Source organism: Sturnira hondurensis, unplaced genomic scaffold, assembly GCF_014824575.4.
Source record: "Sturnira hondurensis isolate 20B ecotype Veracruz unplaced genomic scaffold, ASM1482457v3 Scaffold0011291, whole genome shotgun sequence".
Lineage (NCBI taxonomy): Eukaryota > Metazoa > Chordata > Mammalia > Chiroptera > Phyllostomidae > Sturnira > Sturnira hondurensis.
In genome coordinates, this window is record NW_028083922.1 from 1,380,936 (window position 1) to 1,408,842 (window position 27,907).

General features: G+C 38.6%; 1 protein-coding gene across 1 annotated transcript in view; it reads left to right on the forward strand.

Annotated features, from left to right (window-relative positions):
- ASCC3 (activating signal cointegrator 1 complex subunit 3) overlaps positions 1–27,907 on the forward strand; it is a 320,030-nt gene that overhangs the window by 282,576 nt on the left and 9,547 nt on the right. The window contains exon 37 of the mRNA XM_037059706.1: positions 7,328–7,552. Within this exon, the coding sequence (XP_036915601.1) occupies positions 7,328–7,552 (225 nt within the window). The remainder of the gene's footprint in view (positions 1–7,327; positions 7,553–27,907) is intronic.

The following is a 27,907-nucleotide window of genomic DNA, read 5'->3' on the forward strand; positions in this document are numbered from 1 at the left end:
AAATCAAGAATTGGCACCATTTGGAGAACAGTGGAGTCACATCTTACATGGAGTTTAGATTCTGATACAAGCAAATACAACAAAAAGCACTAAGGATCAGATTTGCCTATGAGTACAATAAGCATGGTTGTGAGCAGGCAGCCCTGTTCAGATATGCTGCTTCTCAGTAAGTTCAACGTCACTGGTTTTTCTGTCAGCGCTGGAGCAAGTCATTGTTTCTTTAGTTGAGCACTGAATCAAGTAGTTGGCTTACACGTGGAAGTCATGCTTTATGAAAAACGTGCATCTCTGAGTACTAGAATCGTACAGCACAGAAGGATGTTCACACTTTCGGAGGTATTTGGGAACCAAGACGTGAAAATGCCCAATTTATAGTTATCAATCAGAATTAATCAATCTCTCTCTCTTTTCCCTCTCTTCACTCCTCACCCTCCCGCTGTCTCTCCCTCCCTCAGTGTAGGGAAGGGGATGTGTAATGTATATAATCAAATTTGAAAAAGATGCTACCGAGGAAAGTGGATTACTTAGCTAATACTGTTAATTAGTGCTTTTGGCCAAATTCGTACTTTCCACATAATTGTATTTTAATTGAACTTTTTATGTAATTTGTAAGTCTAACCCTATTCCTGCATATCGCAAACCGGGGGAGCCAATTCAGTTTGTGGTATTAAAATTGTTATGTGATTTTCTTGTGGTGAAAGATCAGAAAATATGTTTTATGAACTGTAGAAAGAAATATAAATATGAATAATTTTTAGACTATGAAGCAGAATTAAAGCTGCTTTCTTCTTCCTCCATCTCTACCTGTATTTTGCATGCTTGACAGAAATCTCGCGCTCACTCTCTTCTGAACTTCTCTGTTATTAATAGCGGCATCATTCTCCTCATCCCTGCAGCTTAAACCTTAGACCCCTCCTTATCTGTTTCTATGGATCTGTGTGTTCTATTTTCTCTGCAGGGAATGCAGGGCATCTCTCTCCCTCTGTCCTCTCCTACAGACTGTTCCAAGCCTAGAACAAACACTGCCTCTTTGGGGAAACTTTCCAACACATCCAGTTCACTTTAGTGCTCTTCTCTGATTAATGAACAGTATTCTGTGCTTAAAATAATTATTTGTATAAATTGTTTGCTTTGACATCATTTTACTTTCCTTGAAGGAAAAAAATGTGTTTTAGATCCAAACCATCCTTTTCCTTACCTGCTATTCCATTTTTTCTAAGCCCTTTGTTAAGATTGGGGTAGGTGGCCAGTTGCTGAAAGAGACTTAGGTGGAGCCCAGATATTGGATTGAGATGGGTCAATATGGAGGTGACATTTCACCTGAAATAAAACATAATAGCGCTGTCATTGTAAGTAGTCCTTCTTCTTTGGCAGATGACCGCAGCGAAAACAGGAAAGTGCTAAAATAACATATTTAAAGAAAACCAAGATGACACATGCGTCAGCATACACTTCTTCCACAAAGCAGCCCAAAAGGGTGAAAACAGTATTCAAAATAGCATAGAGTGACTGTGATATTTTTGACAATTGCAAAACAAAGTAAGGCAAAATACATAATTTTAAATATTTTCAGTTCAGTTAAACAGAATGTTGCAGATAGTCGTTAAATATATTTTTTCCAGCATACTGTTTAAACAATTGAAAGTACTATACACAGCATTTCTCAGTCCCATGGACTCCCCGTTTTCCCTCCCGCTACGTAGACTGTCCCCAGAACACTTTTCACTTCTCTCTTCATCTGGTTACTATCTGCCCATCCTCTGAGTCTTAGTTTATCTGCCTTTCTTTCAGGAAACCTTCATAACTTGGCCAGATTTCTTTGCTAAACTTGCTAATGCATCCATACATTTCTTCTTTACAGCACTTGCCAGCAGTTCAAGTTTGCGTTTACTTCTGTGATTGAATAATGACTATCTCCCTCATATGGTAGATATGCAACAAATATTTATTTAAGTGAATTTATTTCATTCAATTTTTGAAGTACATATTTGCCTTTTAATATAGTGTGAATTTTTATTACAAGGAAACAACACTATCATCAATGACCTTTTTGTCAGTGCTCTTATACTGTATTCTTAGCATATAGTAAAGGCACAGGTTTCTGAAATTATAAATCAAGCAAGAAAAGGTGAAGATATATTATATATACGTAGAATATTCTAAGTGTTTCATAGTACTGAATTCCAACTAATAAAATCTTAAAGGGCTCCATCATACAGTCTGGCTTCATAGGCGAGATCCTGTGCCTGTCAGATTCAAATCAGAAGTTATGTGACAGCCCTCGCGAGCTTCCACTCCCCCAGCTCCCAGGCCAACCTCTTCCCCAGGCACCCACCAGCCTGCTTTCCCCCACTCTAGAGAGTTGGCATTTTCTACAGTACTATATAAGTGGAATCCTATAGGATGTACTTTTGGGGGGTCTGTTTTCTTTTATTCGGCATAATTATTTTGAAATTCATCCACATTATGGTATCATAGTTCATTCTTTGTTTTGTTTGTTTCATAAATGACATAATTCTTTATTTATTTTTTATTGTTGTCCAAGGACAGTTGTCTCCATTTTCCCACCACTACTTTTCCCCGCGACCCACCCCACCTCCCACAACAGTTCATTCTTTTTCTTGCTGAGTAGAATTCCACTTTATGGGTAAAAAAGTTTGTTTATCCCTTCAGCCTGTTGATGACCTTAAGTGTTTTTCTCGTTTTTCACTTTATAAGTAAAGCTACTGTCAAGTACTGTGTACGGGTCTTTTTGTGCTTTCTTTTCTTTGGGGTAAATTCCTAGGAATATAATGGCAAATGTGAAACTGTTCTCCAAAGAGATTGTAACTTTTACATTCCCACAAGCTGCTTAAGGAGTTCCGTTTTTTCCCACGTTCTTGCCAGTACTTGGTATGTTAGTCATTTAAATTTTGGCCATTCTAACTTTTATTTTCCTCATAACTAATGGTAGTTCATGTGTTTGTGTAAAATATCTGTTAAATCCCTGTTAAATCTTTGCCCACTTTTTTAATGGGCTACTTGTTTTTTCACCCTAAGTTTTGAGAATGTGTATATTCTAGATACAAATACTATATTAAATACATGATCGGCAAATATTTTCATTCTGTAGGTTATATTTTCACTATCTTAGGAATGTCTTTTGGGGGGGTAAAGCTCAATTTATCAATTTTCTTTGTAGAATTGATAAATTCTACATGTAGAATTGAGGGTATTCTATCAATGCAATCTTTTTCTTAACCATACATACCAAAGAAACATGCTCCTATGTTTTCTAGTTTTAGATTTAACATGAGTGAATATTTGTATACAGTATAAAGTAAAGACTGAAGATTTGGGGGTTTTTTGCTTGGGGTTTTTTTGGTTTTGTTTTGGGGTTTTTTTTTACATGTGGATACCCAATTATTCCATCATTTCTGGAAAAGACTATTCTTTCTCCACTGATTTGTGTTTGAGACTTTGTCTAAAATAAGTTTTTTATATATGTATGAGTTTATTTCTGGATTCTTTATTCTATTCTAATACCACACTTCCAGAGTTCTATCAGCTATTCTATGTTTTTTGCATTTCCATATGAATTTTAGATTTGTAATTTGAAATAAGAAGTATATATTTGCTCTTGAAATATATGTATTTGGTCTTCATCCCTGTTTCTGGCATAGAGCTAAAACCCTTGTAATTTCCTAAGTGATGAAGAGCACAGTGAAGGTGCCTTTTGTTATGTTAATGAGGTGACTTTTGGAAAACACCTAAGAATGGAGACTCCTTGCCAACCATGTGGTTATAAGGCTGGAAATTTTAATCACACCAGCCCATTTCACCTGTGATCACCCCCCAATCTCTGGGGGAGGAGAGAAGGGATAAAGATGGAGTTAATGACTAATGACCAATTTTATAATTAATCATACTTATATAATGAAACCTTCCTAAAAACCCAAAAGGGCAGAGTTTGGAGAGCTTTCTAGTTGGTGAACACATGGAGATTTGTCCAACTCAGAGAGAGCACAGAAACTCTGAGCCCTTTTCCCATACCTTGCCTTATGTATTTCTTTCATTTGCCTGTTCCTGTGTTACATCCTTTCATAGTAAACCAGTAATCTAATAAGTAAAATGTTTCTCTGAGTTCTGTGAACCACTCACGCAAATTAATGCAACCCAGGTAAAGTGGTGTTGGAAGCCCCAGTCTGTAGCCAGTCAGTCAGAAACACAGGTGATAACCTGGGCTTGCAACTGGCGTCTGAAGTGGAGAGGAGAGTCAGTCTTGTAGAGCTGAACCCTTGATTTGTGGGATATCCGATGATATTTCCAGGTAGACAGCATCAGAAGTGAGTTGAATGGTAGGGCACCTAGCTGTGTTTCAGACGGTGTGGGTCTTTTCTTACACCGTCCTGCACATGCACACATTGGAGTCCTTTAAAAAAATCACCTCATCATTCTGCCAAAGGATAAAAAATCTGCTGTGATTGAGACTATTATATCTGCAGGTCAATTTGGGGAGAATTAAGGTATATATCTCTCTTTATTTGGTCTTCTTTAATTTTTCTTAGCAATGTTTTGTAGTTTTCGGTGTACAGGTCTTACATGTTTTTGTCAGATTTATTTCTAAGTACTTAATATATTTTATGCCATTATAAATTTGTTTTTTTAGTTCTGGTTTTTGGTTGCTACTATTCAGAAATATAGTTGATTGTGTATGCTAATCTTGTATCCTGAACCTTGCTAAACTCACTTATTCTGGTAGATTATTTTATACATTTCATTGGGTTTTCTATATTGAGCATATCATCTACAAAGACAATTTTACTTCTTCCCTTTCAGTCTGGATGTTTGTTAATTCCTTTTCTTGCCTGAGTGCACTGGGTAGAACCCCTGGTACAATGTTTAATTGAAGTGCTAAGAACAGAAATCCTTGTCTTGCCCTGGCTGGTGTGGCTCAATGAATTGAGTGCCATCCTGCAAACCAAAGAGTCACTAGTTCAATTCCCAGTCAGGGCATATGCCTGGGTTGCTGGCCAGATCCCTAGTAGGGGGATACGCAAGAGGCAACCACACATTGATGTTTCTTTCCCTTTCTTTCTTGCTCCCTTCCTGTTCTCTCTAAAAATAAATAAATAAAATATTTTTCGAAAGGAAAGGGAGGGAAAGGAAAGAAGGAGGGAGGGCAGGGGATGGGGAGGGGAAGAGGAAGGAAAAGAAAGGAAAGGCAAAAGGAAAAGGAAGAAAGAAGAGAAATACATCCCTGTCATTTTCCTGGTCCTAAGGGGAAAGCATTCGGTCTCACTGAAACATGACATTATTTGTGGGTTTCTCAAAGAAAACCCACAGATTCAGAATGTAGCCTTATTTTCCTAGTTTGCTGAGAGTTTTGCGGGGTAGATGTTAGCTTTTGTCAGATTTTTTTCTGCATCATTTCAGGTGATTGTATGGTTTTTAAGTATATTGATAAAGTGAATTATAGCAATTGATTTTCAAATACTAAACCAATCCTATATTCACTCACTGCACTCACCTAGTTGGAAATTCAAACTGTATATATGCACTCACCTAGGCATATGTACAGTTAGAATTGTTGTATCTTCTTAGAGAATTGACCTCCTTATTATTATGTAATTGCCTTCTTTATCTATGATCCTTTTCCTTCCTTTTAAGTTTGCTCTGCCTGAAATTTGTAAAACTACTCTTGTTGTATTTGATTAGTGTTAGTATGGTATATTCTCTCCTTCCATTTATTTTAATCTATATATGTCTTTATATTTAAGGTTGTTTTCTTATGGACAAAATATGATTGGCTCACATTTTTTGATTCACTGGCAGCCTCTGTCTTTTAATCAGTTTGTGTAGATCATTGACATTCAAGGTGGTTATTGATAAACAGTGGACTCTTGAACAGTACTGGTGTGAACTACATGGATCACTTGTATGTGGATCGTTTTCAATGAATACAGTCAACCTTCCATATCCCTGGGTTTTGCATCTGCAGATTCAGGGCACTGTGGATCAAACATAGTATTTGAGGGAAGGGAATTTGTTTTTGTTTGGGGTTTTGTTTGTTTGTTTAGAAAAATGGGGTGCTCTGACTTATTTCAAAATGGTGGATCTTTGCCTCCCGACTAGAAGAGCCCACGGGGATTTCTCTTTGATATTTATGGTGGAAATCTGGTCAAACTCCTGAAGGTTAATTTCACAGTTTTGTGGGAGTCCCCTGTGACTGGTCCCCATGGACTTTTTAGCTCTCCAGATTGTCCACACAGGGCCTCCCACACTTCGTCAGTTACAGTTCACGATTTCTCAGCCCGGCTCTGGTTCCCTGGCAGTTCCTGCTTGCGAATCTCTGCTCCTCTTGGTGGTTGACCCCCTGAATTTGCCTGTGTTTCCGGTCTTGGAGACAACAGTTTGTCCTGTGTTCTCCTACATGGATCCAAGAAGAGGTGTTGATTTTTCAGACTTTTTAGATTTTTATTTGTTAGAATAGAGTGATAGGTTCCAAGCTCCTTACATGTGGACAAAATCCAAACATGAATTTTGGACAATTTTATTTAAGTCTAATGTATTGCAATAAATTTTAAGTTAATGACCCTAATCTTCACCCTTTTCTTACCTCACCATTCCTGCCCTTCTCCCCCTTGCCCCAGCCCTGCCTTATTTCTTTCACTCATCTGTGGGTCTCTACTTAAATTGTACTTTTTCCAAGATGCTTTCCCTGACCCTCTAAAGTTACTAAGTCCCCAGACCAAATGTCCCTTCAGCGCTCTGTACTGATGTATCATAGCATTCTTTACACTTTGTAGAACTTTTTGTCTTTGGTGTGCTCTCAGTTTCTGATTCACTGCTGTGGGCCCAGTCTCAGGCATGATATTCGATGCCTAGTAGGATCTCTATTATTCTTGTTGATGGTATAAATAAAAAGAGAACTAATGAATTTCACATGTATTATACATTACTCGCTTTTCCTCACATATTAATAGTAGTGTTAAACAAAGCAAAACTTTAAGGGATAAAGTTATCTATGTTTTTTCTAAATCATGTTTTATTTTTTTACGATTTTTTTATTTATTTATCTTTAGAGGGAAGGAGAGAAATATCAATGTATGGTTGCCTCTCGTGAGTCCCCTTGCTGGGAACTGGCCTGCAACCCAGGCATGTGCACTGACTGGGAATCGAACCACGATCGTGTGGTTCACAGGCCCTCACTCAATCCACTGAGCTACACCAGCCAGGGCTCTAAACCATGTTTTAAATGTCAGTAGTTAAAGCTAAGAAGTACATTATTGTACTTTTGACCCAGCACATTAGTAATATACACATATATGTTGTTTTCTTTTTTCAGGATGCAGAAGAATACACCGATTTGCCAGTAAGGCACAATGAAGATCATATGAATAGCGAACTGGCAAAATGTCTCCCCTTGGAATCCAATCCTCACTCTTTCGACAGCCCACACACCAAAGCACATCTCCTGCTACAGGCGCATCTCAGCCGAGCCATGCTGCCCTGCCCAGACTATGACACTGACACCAAGACGGTCTTGGACCAAGCTCTCAGAGTGTGTCAGGTAGGAACGTCATTTCTAATACCTATATTTTCTCCTGTCCCTTCTTTTTTTCCCCGTTCTAGAAGAAAATATACTTTCATTTAAACATTTTTATTATAGCATTTTTAAGAAAAACCTGATGAACAAGGATTGTCAAAAGAAAAGCAAATAAAAATGCAATAAGATGACAGTTTCAGCCATTCATTCGATCAAAATTTTACTGAAGGTAATCTAAACACCAGGTACTTTTCTAGACACTGAGCTATAGCAGCGACTAAGAGGAGTATCTGCTGTCATGGGCTTTTAGTCAAGATGAAGAAGACAGACAATTAAAAATATAAGTCACAGGGTTGAAACTGCTGTTTAAAAATAATAATAATAAGGTATAATATATAATTAAGGAAACAGAGAGAAAGATGGAAGGTGCTGATTTGTACTATTTTGTAATGTGCTATTCAGGGATTGTCTTACGAATAAAGTCACATTTAGGAAAGTCACAGTTAAGGGAAGGGGATGAATCCCAGGGTTATCTGGAGAATGCATTCCAAACACTAAGAAAAGCTAGTGCCGAGACTCTCATTTAGGAACTTACTTGGTATATTCAAGGAAAATCAAGGAGGCCATTGTAAGAGAACAGGTGGAAAGGATTGAGATCTGAGAGGGGTAGGAGTGCAGATCATAGAGCAAACGGGGTGAGGTCATGTAGGGAGTTTGTAAACCACAGGAAGGATTTAGATTTTACTCTGAGAGGGAAGCTGTCAGAGCAGTGGTTCACCAGTGGTCATGTTGGATGTACCTGTGCATAGTTACCGCCCTCATTAAACAGAAGTCCTCAAGTATTTATTACTTCATTTAAAATGCAATAATAATCCCATTATGTGTTAATATAATAACATGGTTTTTCATAAAAATAACTATATTCTGAAAGAGTAAAAATTAATGAAAAGTATAGCATTGTTTTTCTATTTTTACAAGTATGTTTAATATGTGCCTTCATAGAATTCAGGTAGATTCATACTTCACCTTTTGTGATGTTTGTTGCAGTGTGTTTTAGTTTAAGTATACACAAAAATCCAGCCTCACAGAGGTGCAGTTTAAAAAAGAAGAGTATTTTTATAGCCTTTTCAGGTAATTGTGGAAATTCTTCTTTGATACTATATGAAATCTTGGCGTGTCATTCATTCAATCAAAATGTCAGTGATATTTTGATTGATATGTGTTGTTTTTTAAAGGTTAATTGCAATGTGGTATCTGAAACAGTATCAGTGATCTTTATAGCCTGAGTGCTTTAAGGCTAGGCAAGAAATGATGGTGGCCAGACCCTCGGCATGAATGAGATCGGTAAGAATTGTTTAGGCCATATATATATTTGTTTTTTAAGAGAACTAACAGATTCTGCTAATGGATTGGACAGGATTTTGAGGGAAATTGAGGCACCAAAGATGATTCCAAAGCTTTCTCCAGAGCGACTGGGAGGCTGGAGTTGCCGTTTACTAGGAGACTGTGAGGGTAGCTGGGTAGGGAAGCATAGCTAAGTGCTACGAGATTTTGAGTTTTTCTACATTGTATGTTTTTTAAATTTTCAAAAGGCCTAAGGTGTTTTTAGAAGTAAAATGATGAGTCTATGAAGATTTGTGTACAACAATATACATTATGGAATCATTTCAAAATTGAAGACTTGAAAATAACCTAAGTATCTTTCAGGTTATGGAACACTGCAGAATATTACAACTCTATTATGATTCTACATCTGTGTAGAATATCTACATCTCTATGTGAACATGTACCTAAAGACACCATCCAGAATAGTATTCACCAAAAGATTAACAGTAATCTCCTTTACCGTCTCTGTATAGCGGGATGTGGGATGATTTTTAATTTCTTCTTTATGCTTCTTTAAAATGTTTGAATGTTTTAAAATGAACTTCTAACGATTTTATTTTTTATCAGAAAAAAAAACAATTTTATTATGTAAACAAAGGGGGATGCTTCCTAAAAGAGTGTAAGCACAAACTTAATGGGAATTAGAATGGAAGTAAGGCTATAATAAACACATAAATTTTTTGGACACCCTTTTTGTAACCAACACATAGTTTACCTCTCTAGGAAGATGATTTGCCACTCTTGTTAGTCACACTTTATAAACAGGGGTTAGAGTTCCCAACATTTTCTCTGCAGCCCGGGATGCTCATTTTTGTTTCCTGTAGGTCTTTCCCTCCCCACCCCCCTTAAACACTGACCTGTTAATGAACCCAGGGCTCAGGAAGGTTTGGAGATAAGTTGCAGGAGGGATTACATTTTTATACTTGCAGATATATTTATAGATATACATATGTGTCTCATGTATAAAAGTTTTTTATTTTTAATTATATTTTATTGATTATGCTATTACAGTTCCAGTTTTCCCCCTTTGCCCCTCTCCACCCAGTACCCCACTCCCTCAGGCAATCCTCACACCACTGTTCATGTCTGTGGGTCATGCGTAGGTTCTTTCACTCCCTTTCCTATCCTGTACTTTACATCCCCCTGGCCATTCTGAAACTACCTATTTCTATTAAGAAGTACCTATTTGTACTTCTTAATCCCCTCACCTCTTTGCCCATTCCCCCCCTAGTCTCCCTCCCATCTGACAACCATCAAAACACTCTCTGTATCCATGACTCTGTCTCTGTTCTTGTTTGCTTAGTTTGTGTTTTAGATTCAATTGTTGATAGATTTGTATTTTTTGCCATTTTATTGTTCATAGTTTTTATCTTCTTTTTCTTAAATACGTCCCTTTAACATTTCATATAATAGTGATTTGGTGATGATGAACTCCTTTAGTTTTTTGTGTCTGGGAAGCCCTTTATCTGCCCTTGGATTCTAAATGATAGCTTTGCTGGATACAGCAGTCCTGGCTGTAGGTCTCTGCTTTTTATGACTGAATATCTCTTGCCAATTTATGCTAGCTTGCAAAGTTTCTGTTTTGAAAAATCAGCTGACAGTCTTATGGGAGCTCCCCTGTAGGTAACTAACTTCTTTTCTCTTGCTGCTTTTAAGATTCTCTCTTTATCTTTAACCTGTGGCATTTTAATTATGATGTGTCTTGGAGTTGGCCTATTTGCATCCATCTTGTTTGGGACTCTGTGTGCTTCCTGGACTTCCGTGTCTATTTCCTTTGCCAAATTAGGGACGTTTTCTTTCATTATTTTTTCAAATAGATCTCCAATTTCTTGCTCTTTCTCTTCTCCTTCTGGTCCCCTTATGATGCAAATGTTGGACTTCTTGAAGTTGTCTCAGAGGCTGCTTATTCTATCCTCATTTTATTTTTTTGTTTTGGATTCTCTTCTCTTCTTGTTGTGATTGGTTGTTTTTTGCTTCCTTATGTTCCAGGTCATTGATTTGATTCTCATCCTTATCCACTCTACTATTTTCCCTGTTAATTTTTCTTTATTTCAGTTCATGTATCCTTCATTTCTAACTGGATCTTTTTTATGTTGTTGAGGTCCTCACTAAGTTCCTTCAGCATCCTTACAACCAGTAACTCTGCATCTGGTTGATTACTTATCTCCATTTCATTTAGCTCTTTTTCTGGAGTGTGATCTGTTCTTTCATTTGCGTCGTGGTTTTTTGTCTCCTCATTTTGGCAGCCTCTCTGTGTTTCTTTCTATGTATTAGGTAGAGTTGCTTTGCCTCTGTGTTATAGTAGTGTGGCCTAATGTAGTAGGTGTCCTACAGTGTCCAGTGGCACAGTCTCCCCATCACCAAAGTTGGGTACTAGAGGTGCACCCTTCGTGTGGGCCAAGTACACCCTCTGCTTGTAGTTGAGCCTTGGTTGCTGTTGGCAGATCAATGGGAGGGATTTACCTAGGGCAGTCAGCTGCAAAGATTGGCTGTGACCACTATCCTCCAACCTCCATGGAAGACCAGCTGTGGAGGGGCAAGCTGGTGGTACCCCAGTGTGGTCTGTAGCTATTCAGTGGGTGTGCTGGCCCTGGGGTTTCCAGGGTGGTGCAGGCCAAGGTCAGTCCCCACCTGTGATTTTCCTGGGGCCACCCTGCCTGTGCTATATAGCAATCTGAGATGGCTGCTACTTGTGCTAGGCTTGGAGATTCCCAGGCAAAGCCAAGCTGTGAATCTAGGCTGGCTGCTGCTAGTGCCTGGGGCTCACGGAGGCCCACTATTGCTTGTTTGAGAGGATTTAGGAAGTTGTGAAGCATGATCCAAGACCAGCCATTCGTTTGGAAAAGCAGCTAGATGGGCCCATAAATTGGGGGGACAGAATCTCTGGGGATCTCCAAGGCAGGCCAAACAGTGTTAGCCAAGTTGGTAGAATTTCAGACATGGCACCAGCTTGCCGGCTCTGCTGAGGGAGAGTTTAGAAAAGGGGCAGTGGCCTCTGCTTGCCTTGATGCCAGACATTCAGTTCCTCCCTTTATGCCACTGGTGTTTTTCAAGCTACTACCCCAGTTCTGGAGCTCAAATGGAGTAGTCTGAGTAGGTGAGCCCATGTGTGGGTTTTTTAAGAGGAACTGCTTGGGGCTTCAGTAGTTTCTTCCACCGACTCAGTCCCTACTGGTTTTTCCAGCCAGAAGTTGTGGGGGTGAACTTACCTTCCTGTTACTAGAAACCTGGGCTGAGGGGCCTGGTGTGGGGCTTGGACTCCTCATTCTCGAGATACCCCTCCTGAATTTTTATCCACCACACGAGTAAGGGACTAGCCCATTCCATGTCTGCACGCCTGTTACCAGGCTGAATGGATGTGGTTTCTTTAATTTTGTAGTTATCAGACTTCCATTCAACTCAGTTTCTGACGGTTTTGAGTGATGGTTGATCTATATTTTAATTGTAATTTTGATGTGGTCTACCCACACCATCATCTTGACCAGAAGTATAAAAGTTTTTAAATCAGCTCCCCACGTATAATACTTTCTTTTTTAACACTCAGTCAGTAATGAGTCAAAAGCTATATGATAATAGAAATTAGCATTTTCTAAAGGATTCTATTTCTAAATTTGCTATAAGGAAAAGGATTCAGTCAGGTATTTTTAGCCTCTATTAGATATTTAATATATAGTATCTTAGGATACTTACATTTCTTAAATATTTTTGATCTCTTTAAATAACATCTAAAGAGAAATAATTTTTCTTTAATTATAAAAGTAATTCATTGTAGAAAATTTGGAAAAATTTTCCAAATTGTATAATATTAAAATTAGTCATTTATAGTAATTATATCTTCACCCCCCATGAATATGAGCTTCTTTTTTTGTTAATGAATGTTTAAATTCTTAATTAAAAATGCTTTTTAATTTTTTGTTTTGAAATAATTTTAGACATAAATTTATGTTTTGTACATCTTTGTATTAAGTTTTTAAAGATAGTAGAATATAATTTCAATATATTCTTTACTCACTTCCTCTAATGTTAACATCTAGACTCAGCATTAATCTAGGCCTATTAACTAATCGATAGACCTCATTCAAATTTTACTAGTTTGAATTTTATTTCACTAATCCCCTTCTTCTGGACCAGGACCCAGTCCATTGCATTTAGTTATTACGTGTCCTTGACTTTCATGACCTTGGCACTTTTGAACTGGCCAGTTATTTCATAGAATTATCCTTGCATTTGGGTTTACCTAATGCTTCCTCATAGGTACATTGGAGCTAGATATTATTGTCAAGAACACCACAAAGGTGACATTTTTCCCTCCCAGTGTATCATCAGGAAGCTCGTGACATGTGTATCTCATTACTGGTGACGTTTACTTCTAGTTTTACACTGTAGGTGGCGTCTTTAAGCTTTTCTATGGTAAAGTTACTCTCCTTTTGTAATTAATTGGTTTTGTGGGAGATACTTAGACATTTGAGATTATGCAAGTATCTTGTTTCTTATACTTTTCTACATTAGTTTCAGTATCCATTGATGATATTTGTCTAAAGTAATTACTGCTATCAATATTTTCTGTTTTCATCCTTCCCAGAGTTTACTGTAAGAAAGAACTTCCCCTTCTCCTTTATGTATTTACTTTAGTCACTGATTTATTTATCTAAGTATAGATTCACAAGTGTTTGTTTTATTCCATTGGGTAAAACCCATTACTGTCATTATTTATTTTGCTACTTATACTGTCTCAGAGTCAACCACGGGGGCCTCTCACCCTGGGTCCTGTATTCCGTACATGCCGCATCATTTTGTGGACACCATCTTGCATTTTGGCATCTTGTGCTCTTCCCCTGCCCCAGCCCTGGAATCGGCCATTCTTCTAAAGAGCCTTGGTTTCTTAGAGTGATTTGAGAGACTAAAAGCTGAGCACTTGGTGACTTCATCTCTACATGGGTGTCTTTGCCTCTAGACCCAGTGAGCAAGACTGTGAAATAGAACTGTGTATGCACAGACATCTGTATCTATTTGTCTGTTCATTGATGAGTATATGTATGATTTACCTGGGGTTGGGGTGTGTGAGAAACATTTGTATTCATAAACCATGAATTCATTCTGATACCTCCAATTCTACACCAATACCAAAGGCTTCATTTTAGCCTTCTCCCCTTTTTAATTTATGACTCCTTTCTCCACCTGTGAGAAACTTGGCTCTCATTAATCCAAGCACGTTTGCTTATTTCCTTGGTCCTTGCATACTCCTAGTGTAATTTTAGAATTGCTAACCCTGACTCCTGCAAAAGACAAATTTATTGACTACAGTACAGTAGTTATAGTTCTTTTTTGTCTTTACAAGCTCATAGGCTCTTTTATATTGTGTATTTACAAATGTACATACTTGCCCATTTACTTGTTTATTTTACAAATTTTTATCATGTTATTTTATAACCTTCTTTAACTTAATAATTCCTAACATTAAATATTCTTCTTAAACATAATTGGCTATACTATATGCCTTCGCGTGATGGTTATAGTTTATTTAATGAGTTCCCTTTTATCAGACATTGTGCGTGCAATTTTTATTTATTATAAATTATAAGCATTAGTTATGAACATCTTAAATGTTGACCTGACTTTCCAAAAGCTGTCTAGAAAGAAACTTAGTTGTTCAGAGATGGCAGCCAGCTTCATATCCTGAATCTCTTATTTCTGCAGTTTTTTGCAAGATTGTGATAAAAGTAAGCAAACCAGGAAGAGGAAAAAATGTAGGGGTTGCCATTGGAAATTTCGGGAGGAAAATTAAGACTGCATAAACTTTTCCATGACTGATTGACCATTTTAATGATTGTGTCCTATTCTCATTTGACGCATGGGCACCGTTGGCCTTAGAAAGCATTAGTTCAAGCAGTTTTCCAAGCTGCAGCTCTGCTGGCTTATTGGAGATTATACTACTGCCCTCATGGGACATTAGCATGGCCTGTGTTCTGTGTATGGGACTCAGTGCCACCAGCTTTTGCTATAAATTCTACTCTGCTCCTATCTTAGTGTAAGGCCTCGGGCAGGTCATTTAACCCCTGCTGTCTGAGTGGGGCAATTAGTGTTAGTGTTTTTAAAGTAAACAGCAATTTGAGGATTCAAAGAACTCGATCTATCTTAGTATCTTCATTCTTAGGAGTTCTTTTATTTCTTTGTTTTTCATAGTCTTTTAACTCTGAAGTTCTTCTTACTCCCTTTATTTTCTAGAAATACACCTTTCACGTGAGCCATGTTGTAGATAATGACAACTCTGTGGTTTCACCAGCCTTGCCCTAAGTAATCTTTCACAAAGGAAAAACGTGTGATTGTTGTGTTAATTCACTCTGGCCTAAAGTCATTGTACAGCTTGGCCTGCTTTCTCTTCTGGTGCATTTGAAGTTAGGTATCAAGGTCATTTGTGTCCATATTTTTGGTTTATGGTATTTTCTATGGGTTCTTTTTAATATTTTTCTATTGCACTCACCAAAAATAAAAGTAAAATTTCTGTACATACCTCAATTTTTTAATATTCTTAATATATTCTAATTTATAAGTTAAACAATTATGGAATTGATTATTCTTGCCATTCACCTTTGAGATCCTCTTTTGGATCACGTTAACTCTAAAATATATTTGTAAAATGTAGTAAATAATGTTGACATAACTTCTGTGCTGGATATACCAAAAAAAAAAAAAAACCTTTGTGTTAGCTTTTATGGAAAAAGAATTACAAATAAGAAGTATCAAAAATTAAAATGACTTGTCTAAATTTTTCAAATTTGATGGCAAATCTAGAATTGATGATGAGTATCTGGTGTTTTGAGTAGCTCTCTGCCTTGCACCGTTTTTTCTTTTTATCAAAGAACAAAGAAATTGGTGTTTGGAGAAATTGAATGACTTAAAGGTGATTTGTTGAGGCAGTCCATGCAAAAACCAAGTGGAGCCCAGGATTTTAAATCCTGTCCTAATACCTCAGATGTTTTCTAGAAAGTGCCAAAAGTCTTTACATTGAAATCATCTTTATTTAAATGAAAAACCACCTAAATACAATACTAAGCCAGATAGTATAAAGGTTTTCTTGTCCTGTAAAGGGGGATTTTAAAATTGTACTTGTGCTCTAGTCAGAATTTCTTTTAAAATGTGAGAATTTCACAGAAATGTCCACTCTTTTTTAAACTAAGAATTTTTAAATTAACCCCTCCTTTAAATGTGCACCAAGTCACCTCCCTTTAATTACTCTAGTTCCCTTTTCAACAATCTGTCTATAATTACTTTAACCAATTTCTAAGAGGGCTCATTAACATAGTTGTAACTGCTTTATTGTATCATTACACAGTATCCCTTTGATATGCTGTTTCCTTTTTTTGTATCAATTGCTCATGATTCTTCTTAGTGACTTTATATTAAGCCAGGTAGACCATGAGTTAACCATTTTCTTCCCCACATTCTTTCCTGACACTTCCCCCCATTATTTCCAGTTAGGAAATAATCAGGTTGCTGGTGCCAGCTTAGGAAAAAGGAGAAGGCCAGCACAATTTTAAGATGACCCCATAATAAATATTCGTATGTGCACAACCTGAGCCTGGATTTACTATTAAAATACACGTACACACATATTATGTTCCACTTTCTTTCTTGAATGTTTGCCTTCTTTGCCTAGGTTAGGTTCTTGGCTTTTTTCATTGGTTATTCACCACCACTAATAAGGAGCCCTGAAGGTAGCCTTTGTCCATCTCACTGATCCTTTTTGGATAATCTTCAGTCTTCTAGTAGCAACAGGCAATTCATTGCCCCAAGATAGAGAACCAGCAACTCCCAAATCATAGCAGACACCTCCACTTTACTGCTGAGGAAGAATGCAAAGTTCTGTGTTCTGCACACCAAGGAACACGTTTATATAGATTTACTGCCTCTCCATTGCCCTAATGGAGGTAGGCAAAGGTGAACCAGGAGACCGGCCTTAATAATGACCTACATGATTCAGTACCTGAAAGGGAGATCTTTAAGGAACTGTGTTCTGATGGTTCCCATTGTTTTTGTAAATTCTTACATCTAACTTTAATATAGAAGCTATTGTTTTATGTTCCATGAAGCCCAAGCCTTTGAACTACCACCGAGTTTCTGGTCTTCTCTTTCACACATGAAACAATATGTAGTTCATCTACTACTCAAATTGGTGTTAATATGTTTTATTACATTTGATCAATTGTCATAAAAGGTGCTAGTAAAACAATAACTTTAATAAGTTTCATAAACAGAGAAAATATATGAATTAGATTTGTATACTTTCCTTCATTCAGAGAACCTTCTTAAATGTGTGAAAACAAACCCCTAACAGTGTATTGGTGGAGTTGTTGTTTAACCTAAACTTCAAAACAGTAATCCGACATCTTTATCTTTAGAACAATGTCTAATAAACTTAAAGTATATTACATGTCAAATACTAGCACTACGTTTTTTCTGTAACCCTCAGTTATTCTGAAAAAAACATTGCATCTTCAACGTACTTCTAAAAGTAGTTTAATTGGCCTTAAGATGTATATGTATGCACATGTTAGCACCTGAGAACAGGAAAGATAAGGGAGGCAAAAGAAGATGCAATTGTATTCACATTTTTTTATTGAACTAGTTCTTTTAACTGAGAAATACTATGACCATAGCTGGGTCTATATTTCCTTTAGCAAATGATTCCCATTGTAGCAGATTCAAAAGCATAGGAATACTTGATAAGGCCAGGAGACAGAACTGCTGTGGAGGAAGGCCAACGTGACCTTGGAGGAATGTTTACCTTTGGGTGAACTAGACACAGGCTCAGTGGGTCGTTGATGTGTTGAAGAATGTCAGTGTCAATCAAATGAACAAGTTTTACAATCACAGAGTCAAATAGAGTTAGTAGTGAAAATGATACAGATACTGCCAACTTTAATGAAAGATGTATTTGGCCAAATCCTTAATCGAATACTTGTAAGAAATGTTTTGATATAGCGAATAGTAGATAAAATCTTCTACATTTTCTTAGTAGAATCACCTCCTATTTTCAAATGCTTATAGTTAAACCAAATGAAAACATTATCTTTATGTGGAAACATTATCTTTGTGTGGAGAGTGTAGCACAGTAGGCTTCAGAAAGCTTCTACAAATTATTTTGAGGAAAAGATAAGTGGATTATAAGTAAATAATTTTTAAACTTCCAAAATTGGACTGTATGTATTTAGCAGTGTAAGTTTAAAGAGTTCATTGCTGTAACTCGAGTCTTTAAAGGATGCTAAAGTGAAAATTGCACTATTAAGTTCATAACTCTGTTTTATAGGTGTATAACTGAGCAAACCAGAGGCTGTGCACAAGGCACCTTGGTGCATGACCCAACAATTCATGTTGAGGGACACAGGTTTTTATTTACAATCTTCCAACCTTGGAGTGGGGCTGGGAGCACTCTAGCTTGGAGCCCTGTTCTCCATGAGATTCAGCACACCCCCTGCTCCCCACCAGGCTAGAAGCCAAAAACAAGCCCGATAGTTCCCCATCTCCTCATCTGGTCTGAAGCCGTCTGTGCAAACAGTTCCTTTTCATCCTCTGGACAGTACATTCGTGGGTTTCAGAATCGCCATCCTTTCACAGAAGCTCTCCCCTTCAGCACCTGGGACACACTGTCCTCAGCCTCCATGTAGTAGTTCAGGAAAACATGCACCATGTGGCACTGGCTCATGGTGACGTCCAGGAAAGGCACAAGTTTCAAGAGAGTGACTTCTCTGTATGTCCCGAGTCCCAACAGTCCAGATAGAGTCCGGGGCTTCGAGGCAGCAGGTCAGCATCTTGCAAGGCTGAGTCCTTGGAGACTTCAGAGTCAGCAGAGTGGGTACAATCAGCGAGCAGCAGTATGCTGTTCTGTCCCTCTTGGCTGCTGCTGCCTTTCTCAGACCTCATGGCCGAATCCCGCCTAGCTCACCTTTCCTTCCTCATGGCTATTCCTCTTTCTTACTAGCCCAGGCCACATGGCCAAATGGCCAGATTCTCAGAGGAACAGGCATAGCCCCTCACTCACTACAGGCCGCATGGCAGAATCTCTCTCACGAGGCTGCTCTCTTCGCTGCAGACCAACACAGCTGCTACCTGCTCTCTCAGCCCCCATGGTGAACCAGCCTCTCTCTGCCCACCCTTAGTTTAAATCCTGACCTGAAGCTTCCTATGTGACTTCCTGTCCAGCTGCTGCTACAAAGTGCTACATCTGCTGGTTTCCTGTATTGCTACCTTTGTTCAGCTGCCATCTTTAGTCAGGGCAAGAGTACCCCATGACAGGGGGCCTCCACCTCCCTGCCTGTCACAGAAGCAGGTATCACGTACCCTGGCTACCTCACAAGTAACTACACATTCTGAAAGTCAGGTACATTCTGAAAGTCAGGTACTTTTCCCCTCAGGCAGGAGCCCACTTCCTGGAAGGTGGGAAAGACCTAGCTATCCACTTGCCATTGTAATGCAAAATATCCGAAACACTGTATCCTTCACCCCTCCCCCAGTGATGGCTGTGGGGAGTATTCTCAGAGACTCCTGTCTGCACCCTGTTTCAGGTATATTTCAAAGAATATTAGCACTATGAGCATACACTTGGAGGATTTTGTATCATCCAAACTGTGCTGGAACCTTATTAATAATTACTTATAATGTCACTACTGTTAAGGTGACTTGGGCATAATTCTTGGCACATAGCAGATCTGAATATACCATGGGTGAGCAGGACAAACAGATCCTTCACTTTTTCCTGTCTAGTGTTTTCTGAGGAGAGGATTGAAAAGAACAATTTGTTATGTGTGGATTCTCATCGTGTTTTTAAGATTATCTGCCAAATCTGAATTGTCTACCCAACAAATACAGTTTGTTGTAAACATTAGGGTGACCCCACCAAATTCCTAGGGGCAGGGAAGCCTAATTTAGGTGGCTTTCCTGGCCAGGCTGCCAGAAACTCCTATCTTGCCATAGGAGCCTGATGAAGTTTTAGTAATGGATGACTATTTAAAAACGAGTAATTCTAAACAAACTTAATTCTGAATGATTAGTCTTCCAGATGCAAAGATCCACACTGTGGTGCAGAGTCATCATCAAGTGTCAAAGCTACACTTTAACTCCACCGCAGGACACCCAAAACAAAGCACCGCTCTCCATTCCAGATGCCACGCTAAGCTGATGCATTTAGCATTTCCAAAACTAACACAAAGGTGTGGATTTTGAGGTGTTAAACTCCTTGGCTTACTCTTGTGGACTTGCAGGCAGTCTCCCTTCAAGGACTATAATACAATTTGGAAGGCTCTTTCCCCTGGGTGACTCTACCTGTAAGCTTTTGTATGACAATTTAGAGATGGTTTATTGATGATGTGATGCTGTTATGAAGGATCCTTCTACTCCCAGCTCCTCTCCTCATGCCCACATAACAACCCTTTTCCCGGCTGGGGCTGTAGGAAATGAGGAATGCTTAACCCATTTGTGTGATCAATTCACTTAAGCAGCTACTGTGAAATGTTAATCACAACTTTAATTTGTACTGCATTAGCATTTTGATTAACTTGTAGGCTTGCTAGCACACTTGAAGCGCTTTTACTCGTAGTTACAACTCGGAAATGACTTTTTGATTAATTAAGTTTGTTAGACAGCAGCTGAGCTTCCTGAATGCTAACCTTCTGGGGGTAAAAGTTCAGGACAAAGTTACCGTGAACAACTGTTGCTATTGAAAGAGATTCTTATAAATGCACTTAGAACATTTTAATTATTGACAAAATATTGTATCATTATTTACATCTGACCTGAACCTTTAAAGGAGTGTGCCTTTCTGCCAAGAAAGTTTTTTTCACGTTTTCCCATCGTTGTAAAACTTCTGGGAACTCTTGGACTAAATAGCACATTTCCTAGTAGATGTCTAACAACTAATGTTCTAACAAGCTGCCTAGGATGAATTTCCATAATTTGTTATTAAACTTCATATTTTAGATTTTATATTATAGTTTTAGATTTACAGAAAAGGTACAAGGATACAAAAGAGAGTTCCTCTATATTCCATACCAAGTTTTCCTGTTATTAACCTTTTATGTTAATAAGGTATTTTTTTCACAATCAATGAACTGGTGTTGATGTATTGTATTAACTAAAGCCCATTATTATTCACAGTATTCCAGTTTACTTAATGTTGTTTTTCTGTTCTGGGATTTCATTTAAGACACCACATTGTACTTGGTTGTTACATCTCCTTAGGTTCCTCTTGGCTGTGAAGCTCTGACTTCTGTTGTTTTGATGATTTTTCCATAATCTTTTGTACTCGCATAACGTTTCATAGATAACAAGTTGCTTTTTATAAATTAACGAAAATCTTTTTTCTCATTGGACTAAATAAACTTTAAACTCTGATAGTGTATTTATTACCTTTAGGTTGCTTACTTTGAACAGAAGTAGTGATGGCATCCAGTCATTCGACTCTGTCCTTATCTGACTCTCTCCTGACTGTTGGGGCCCCTGCACCGTTACTCCAGCGCAGCTCTCAGGAGACCTGAGGAGAAGGAGGCAGGGCTCCTGGACAAGGGGGAAGAAGAGGGTGCGGGTCTTCAGAATCTAGGGAGGGGAGCGAGGCTGGAGCCTCATCTGTGCCGCTCCATGGATGCACCCCACAGCCAGAGTCTTGCAGACACTAAGGACGGAATTCATGGACTATTTATTTTGGTGGGATTTTTTGTTGTTATTTTTTTTTAATTAAAATGTAGTTAACGTATATGTAGTTTTGGGTACACAACATAGTAACTGAACATCTGTGTACCTCATGAAGTGATGATCACCGTAACAATTCTAGTAACCTTCTGGCCCCAAAGTAAGCTATTACAGTATTATTGACTATGTTCCCTAAGTTGTATATCCATCATCATTCACAGACTTTTTAAACTGAAGTTTAGAAAACGTTAAATAATGGCCCTTAGACCTACACCTTCTTGCCCGCCTGAGAACATACCTCTCAATGCACAGTGGGTGACATAGTTTTTCTTTTTGTGGTCCAAGCCAGCGATTCCCTTTTCTTGCAATGAAGTTGTCTGCATTTGGTGGTCACAGTGCTCGAAGTTCCTGCTTTGCCCTTTGATTATTTAAGTCCAGAATTCAGTTGTATTTGAAAAGATATTTAATGCCTGTATATCAAATATTAAGGTGTAGTTCTAACCAGGTGGTAGATTTAAATTAATTTAAATTTTTTTGATTTTCAAAGACTGTGTTGACAAACTTTTATTCAGAGATAGTGATCAATTAAATTCATTATAATTTTGTCTGGAGTCTGTATTTTCTGTTATATGAGGGAAGAGGACATGTGTAAGCCATTTTAAATCCTTCTTGAAACAGGACAAGGTACATGTAAAGCAGGTACACTCAGAAGCAGTACAATATAGTGTAATGAACACAGATATGAAATTGGAAAACCAAAATTGCCTTAACTTTAAGACTTTTTACCACTGTAATTATTCAGTTACTGAACTTCTATGAGCCTTAGTTTCTCCATCTGTGAAAAGGGAATAAAAGTACTAATGCCTGCCTCATGCTTCTATTTTAAGGGTTACATGAAAGGTATTTACAATACATTTGTATAATCTATGCATTACAATACATATATTTTCATCACATCTCAAACTGCATTTTCTATACAGTTTGCTTTTATTTAATTCACTGTTTGGGACTTTTCACAATAATTCAGTGAAATTTACTTTATTTAGTATAAAATACCTAAAGGTATTTTTAGGGAGGTAGGGTTTGGTTTTTTTTTTAAGTATATTGCATTTCAAAGTATAATCTACAGTAGCAGAAAATAAGAAAGACAAACATCTGTAGATTTGGATAACTCCGTCCTTTCAGAAATAGTAGCACCACTCTGAAAGTGTGGTTGAATGTGGTTGCTAGGACAAGCCTGATACGTTCAGGGAGGTCTTCAGGTTGATGCAGAATGAACGCTGAGGGCAGAGGGCTGTTTAAGTCACAGAGCCTGGCTTTGGCTTGGAAGCCTCGCAGTGTAAAAAGTTTCCCTCCAGAGAGTGTGTCTGTTTTCCTAAACCACCCATTTCCACATTCCCTCTGAAACTCCTGAGCTGGCAAATTCTTTATATTTCTCCAGTAGTAAATGTCTACCTTCTCTGGTCTCTCCAAGCACATCTTTCCATATTTATTCTTTTTTAATCCATGGTATGTTTTACCATCCATATGTGTAAGGTTTCTTTTCCAACCATGTTCCAAACTCTAGCTGTCTTTCCTCACCTTCCTCAAACACCAGTTTGGAGTCTTTGGCTCCATCCCAGCTCTTGCAGTTATCCAGTGGCTTCAACAGAGCCCCTTCTCTCCATCGTAACTGCCCGTGTCCTGGATTCTCCCATGCTAACAATCACTGTATTCAAACCACTCTAACTACCAGCTTCTTGACATCACCCTCTGACCCTCCTCTCTTACCACACCTACCAACCAGCTTAACCAAACTTTTCTGTTACTCCTTGAACCTGGATTCTCTTATCCTTTCCTCATCCATTAGTTCAGTCCCTATGACTTCACCTGCCACCCTAAATAGCATAGGCCCCAGAGTTGACCACTTCAACGGTGATGTCACCAGTAACCTAAAATCTGTCACCTTTCTGGATAACCTTTAACATCTGAATTCTCTGCTTCAACACCCAAATTACCCATAATCATTGCTGGGAAAAAATTATAAAACATTGCTAGTTGTTTCCCATATTTCTAATTGTTTCTAATAGTTTCTAAAATTATTCTTTCAAAGTCATGCTGTTGAAACTTACTGGTATACTAGTGAGTTAGTTTTACATCATTCATTCCCCCTGGGATACATTCCAGACCTTTTCTTGCTCCTTTACAGTGTGCCTTCTCCCAGCAAGAAACATCACCTCCAACTTGCAGAGATGACCAGGACCCTGTAACATGAGTGCTATTGATGCCCATTCTCTTCACTTCAAAGCTGTTCTCTCTTTCCAGGGACTCTGTGTGTGAAGTCTTCAGGGACTAGCTGGAGCTTGCAGTCTTGCCCACAAACCCAGCAACAGAAACCTTGTCTTCCTCTGATTCCAAGAGGGTCTTTTCTCTCTGCAGTTTATTCTGGGCTTAGCATATGCTGCCTTCCTCTTTGACTTAGGTTCCCTTGCCTCTGACTTCAAGGATATTACAGTCCACCTGAAAGATAGAAAGTGACCTTTATAAAAGCAAGTAGCAATACAGTATGAGTATGCTGGCATTTCACTGATGGAAGGTTGAAGTTTACAGAAGATGGATACAAGCCTCATCAAACTCCTTGATTTTTCAGAGAAGGAAAATGAATACTAGCTCTTAAGTTGTCAGGCCAAGTCTCTTTCTGGTATACCACACCATCTTACCATCTTCAAGCCAATATCAGTTGTTTATACACAGTCTGTTTATTCCTCATCCAAACTTACTGTTTTCTTTAAGCATTGTCAGAAGAGCTTCTGGAGTTCCATTTTTACCTAGAAGCACACTCATCATAGGATCTTCTGGTCCAATACAGGACCCCACGGGAATTTCACACCACCTTCTTTGCATTGTGAGTTTTATAGGCAGTATGCTATACTTCGGAGTCAAGCTCTTCAGAATTTGCATCCCAGCTATACCCACTTACCAGAACAATGCAGCCTTAGGCAGGCATGTTTTTAACCTCTTTGAGCCACAATGTCTTCAACTGTATAATGGGTTTAAATTTGATAACTTATATTAAGTGGTTTCAGAGTGTTGACAAATAGTACGAGTTTTAACAGACAACCAATCTAATCACAGTTATGTCGGCAGTGCCTGAGAGTACCCCAGGTGCCCTCACTCCTTTATCCTTTCCTGCCTTTCCAGCTCTCATCTCCAGGTAACCCCCACGAACTGTCCTCACCTCTGCCCCAGAGCTGCTCATTTTAACTCTCTTGGCTGCCTATTTAGTGTCCAGGATTTCAGTGTCTGCGCTCTTAGCCCACATTCTCTCTTCAGAGCCCATTTTTTCCTGCACTTCTTATGTAGCTTTATGGTGGCACCATCATTAAAATATGTTCCAAACCAAACTCATCAGCTGCTCTCTCATAAATAAACAACAGCCCCACATTTGTGTTAATTATGACAAAGTTTTAACTGTAGTGTAATTTTATCAGTGAATACAGTACTATAAATCATATTTCCATTCTGTCACAGCGGGACATAACAAGGAATTCTGAATCAACTGTCAATTAAAATTGATTCCAAGTTAGTAAGAGAAAGTCTCATACAAAGTCAGCCTCCATGCACTTGTCCCCTGGACTTGGAATCAGATTAGTGTTGCCTGGAAGGTGGCACACCAACTAGAAAGTGGATTAGCAGTAAACAGGGATCGAATATCTGCCTAGTGTTAATGCTAAGCTAGTAAAGAATATCCACAGTTATTTCTCCTCAGTGGAGTAAAACAGCTTTTTCTCATTGAGTATTATATGTCCTTAAAGGACTTTGAGATGGCCTGGGAAACTGAGCCATGATCTCCAGCTGTTACCAAAGCCAGTCCCACCTTAGAGAGGAGCATATACCCTACTAATTCTTATCTACCAGAAAGACTAAAATGGGTAGTGAGACTCAGGGTCAGGCTACCAGGACCCTCAAGCCCCTTTACATGGACCGCCCCTTGGCCTCACCCCCCGTCAGGTATCCACCTCTGAACAGTGACGTAGCTTTCCCACTCGAAGTGGGAACCAAGCCCACATCCTCCAGTTTGGCCCGAACTACAGGGTCTGTCTTTGGCCATGTCCCTTGGCTTTCTCATACTTGCACACCTCCCATAATGCATCTGTTCAACCTTACATGCCCTGCCCCTGAAAACCCTGTACCACTCAGTGCAGAAAACAACACCAAAAGGCCCAAAAGAAGTCCCCGTTATAAAAAATGGATTGTGTTAGGGTGCTCTTTTCATCTCATCATAGAAGAACTCTGAAAATAGGTACCTGTTTATTGAGGTCTGCTGTGTTCCAGGCAGTGTATGAGATGCCTTTTACATCGTACATTACCTCATTATCCTCTCATAGTATCCGTATAAGGAGGTACAATGCCCCTTCTAAAACTGAGAAATCCATCATGGTAGAGTTAGGTGATTACGTAGAGTAAGTAGGACAAAATAGAATTCAGACCTGCGTCTGTCTGACATCAAAGCTTTGTAATTTTTTCCCTGCACTGTACTACTTACTGCCTGTGAGAGATGCACAGTAACTTAGGCAGAATGTTGTTATAATCATCGTAACTGAATTTTTACTAATGACAGGAGTATTTCTTGAGTGTACTATGTTTAGAGTGACAAAGAATATTTCCAGATTCTTGCTGTCATGGAGTCTGTAGTTTAAAGGCGGATGTGTAGACAAAGAATCACCATAGGATAGCGGTGGCAGGAGCAGCAGACGCATGGTAAAAGGACCTACAGCCCACCTGGAAGAATCAGGGAGACTTCTCAGTAAGAAGTAGCATTTGAGCTAGACTGGAGGATGAATAGGAATTTCCCAGGTTGGTGAGATGAGGTAGCAGCAGTGCTTGTAAAAAGAGAACGTTAAGAGCAAGGAAGGGCAGACGTGGGGAAGTAGAGTAGCTTAGTACAGCCAGAGGAAGGGCCTGAGGGACGTGCCAGGAAGGGGTTAGCAGTAGGATGTGAACCGTCCTGCAGAGAAACTCAGCTTTTGTCCGCTGCGCAGTGGGAGGCCATTGAAGATATTTAAACAGAGAAATAACAGCAGTTTTACTTGTATAAAAATTTACTTTGATAAAAATCTAAAATATGAATCCAAGAAAAGTAGGTGAAAATAAAGGACCATTTATACTGTTTCAGGTGAGTTAGTGAGGGTCAGCACCCAGGCATTGGTGGGGTGGAGGGGGCCGAAGGAAACAGCGGGCAGGGCAGGATGCAGCAGAGGACCAAGGGGATGAGCGCGTGGTTCGCCACGTTTGAGTGGTCGCAAAACCCTTTCTCGTCCCAGATTCTTCATCTCCCCACCTGCCTTTTCTCTAAATTAAAACAAGATAAGTAATAGTTTTCAATTCATGATACAGCTTTTCATTTACTTCATGTAAGCAATCACTTTGCATGATTTTTTACATTTTCACATCTGGCTCATACAATGAAAAATTGTGGGGAACTCTCATAAATTTTATGAAATCTTTCAACTTCATCATGAAAACTTCAAAGTTAAAAACATGTGGTTCATCCATCCAAGTCTTCTAGTCCGTGAGCTTTTGGTCTGGAATTTATTTCCAGTCAAGTTATAATGTAAAATCACGAGTAAAATCACCATAGTTACTCCACATTACAACTTCTAACATCATCATGATACTGGATTAGATATGATTATTCATTTCTCTGTTCCTTTCCTCTTTCCTACGAGAACGCTCAAGAGTTGTGACTTGTGAACTAATGCTTTTTGTAATCTGCGTGGTGTTCATCGTGACCTGCTTGTCTCGTGCACTTCAAAGAAGGGCGGAGTGTTCTAATCAGCTCTGCCAAGAAATAATAAAAAGAAGTGGATTTCCCTAGATTTATGAACATGTATGTTTGTACATGTACACACATTGATATAGATACATATTCATCCATATGAATACATCTCTTCTACCAACACTCAGGCTTTATGATGTATAATTAGCGGGCTCACAGGTGCTCAGGACCAATCTGACCATTCACATCCCCCGTGATATCCAGGACCACTGGTCCATTTCCCTGTGATGTGTGTAAAAAGACCACAAGTTAGTAGTTTAGCCAGATGTTTCTAAAAACTATTTCACTTTTTGTAAATTAGAGAACATAGAATAAGACATTAAAAACTTAGAAGAAAAATGTGTCTGCCTCAATAGTACTAAGTGATATGACAAATTAATTTTACTAAAATACTATACTTTAAAATTATTTCTACACATCTGCTAATAGATTTTGTATAATACTTGATAAATATTTTACTGTTGGTGAGATATTTACTATTAATATCATTTTAA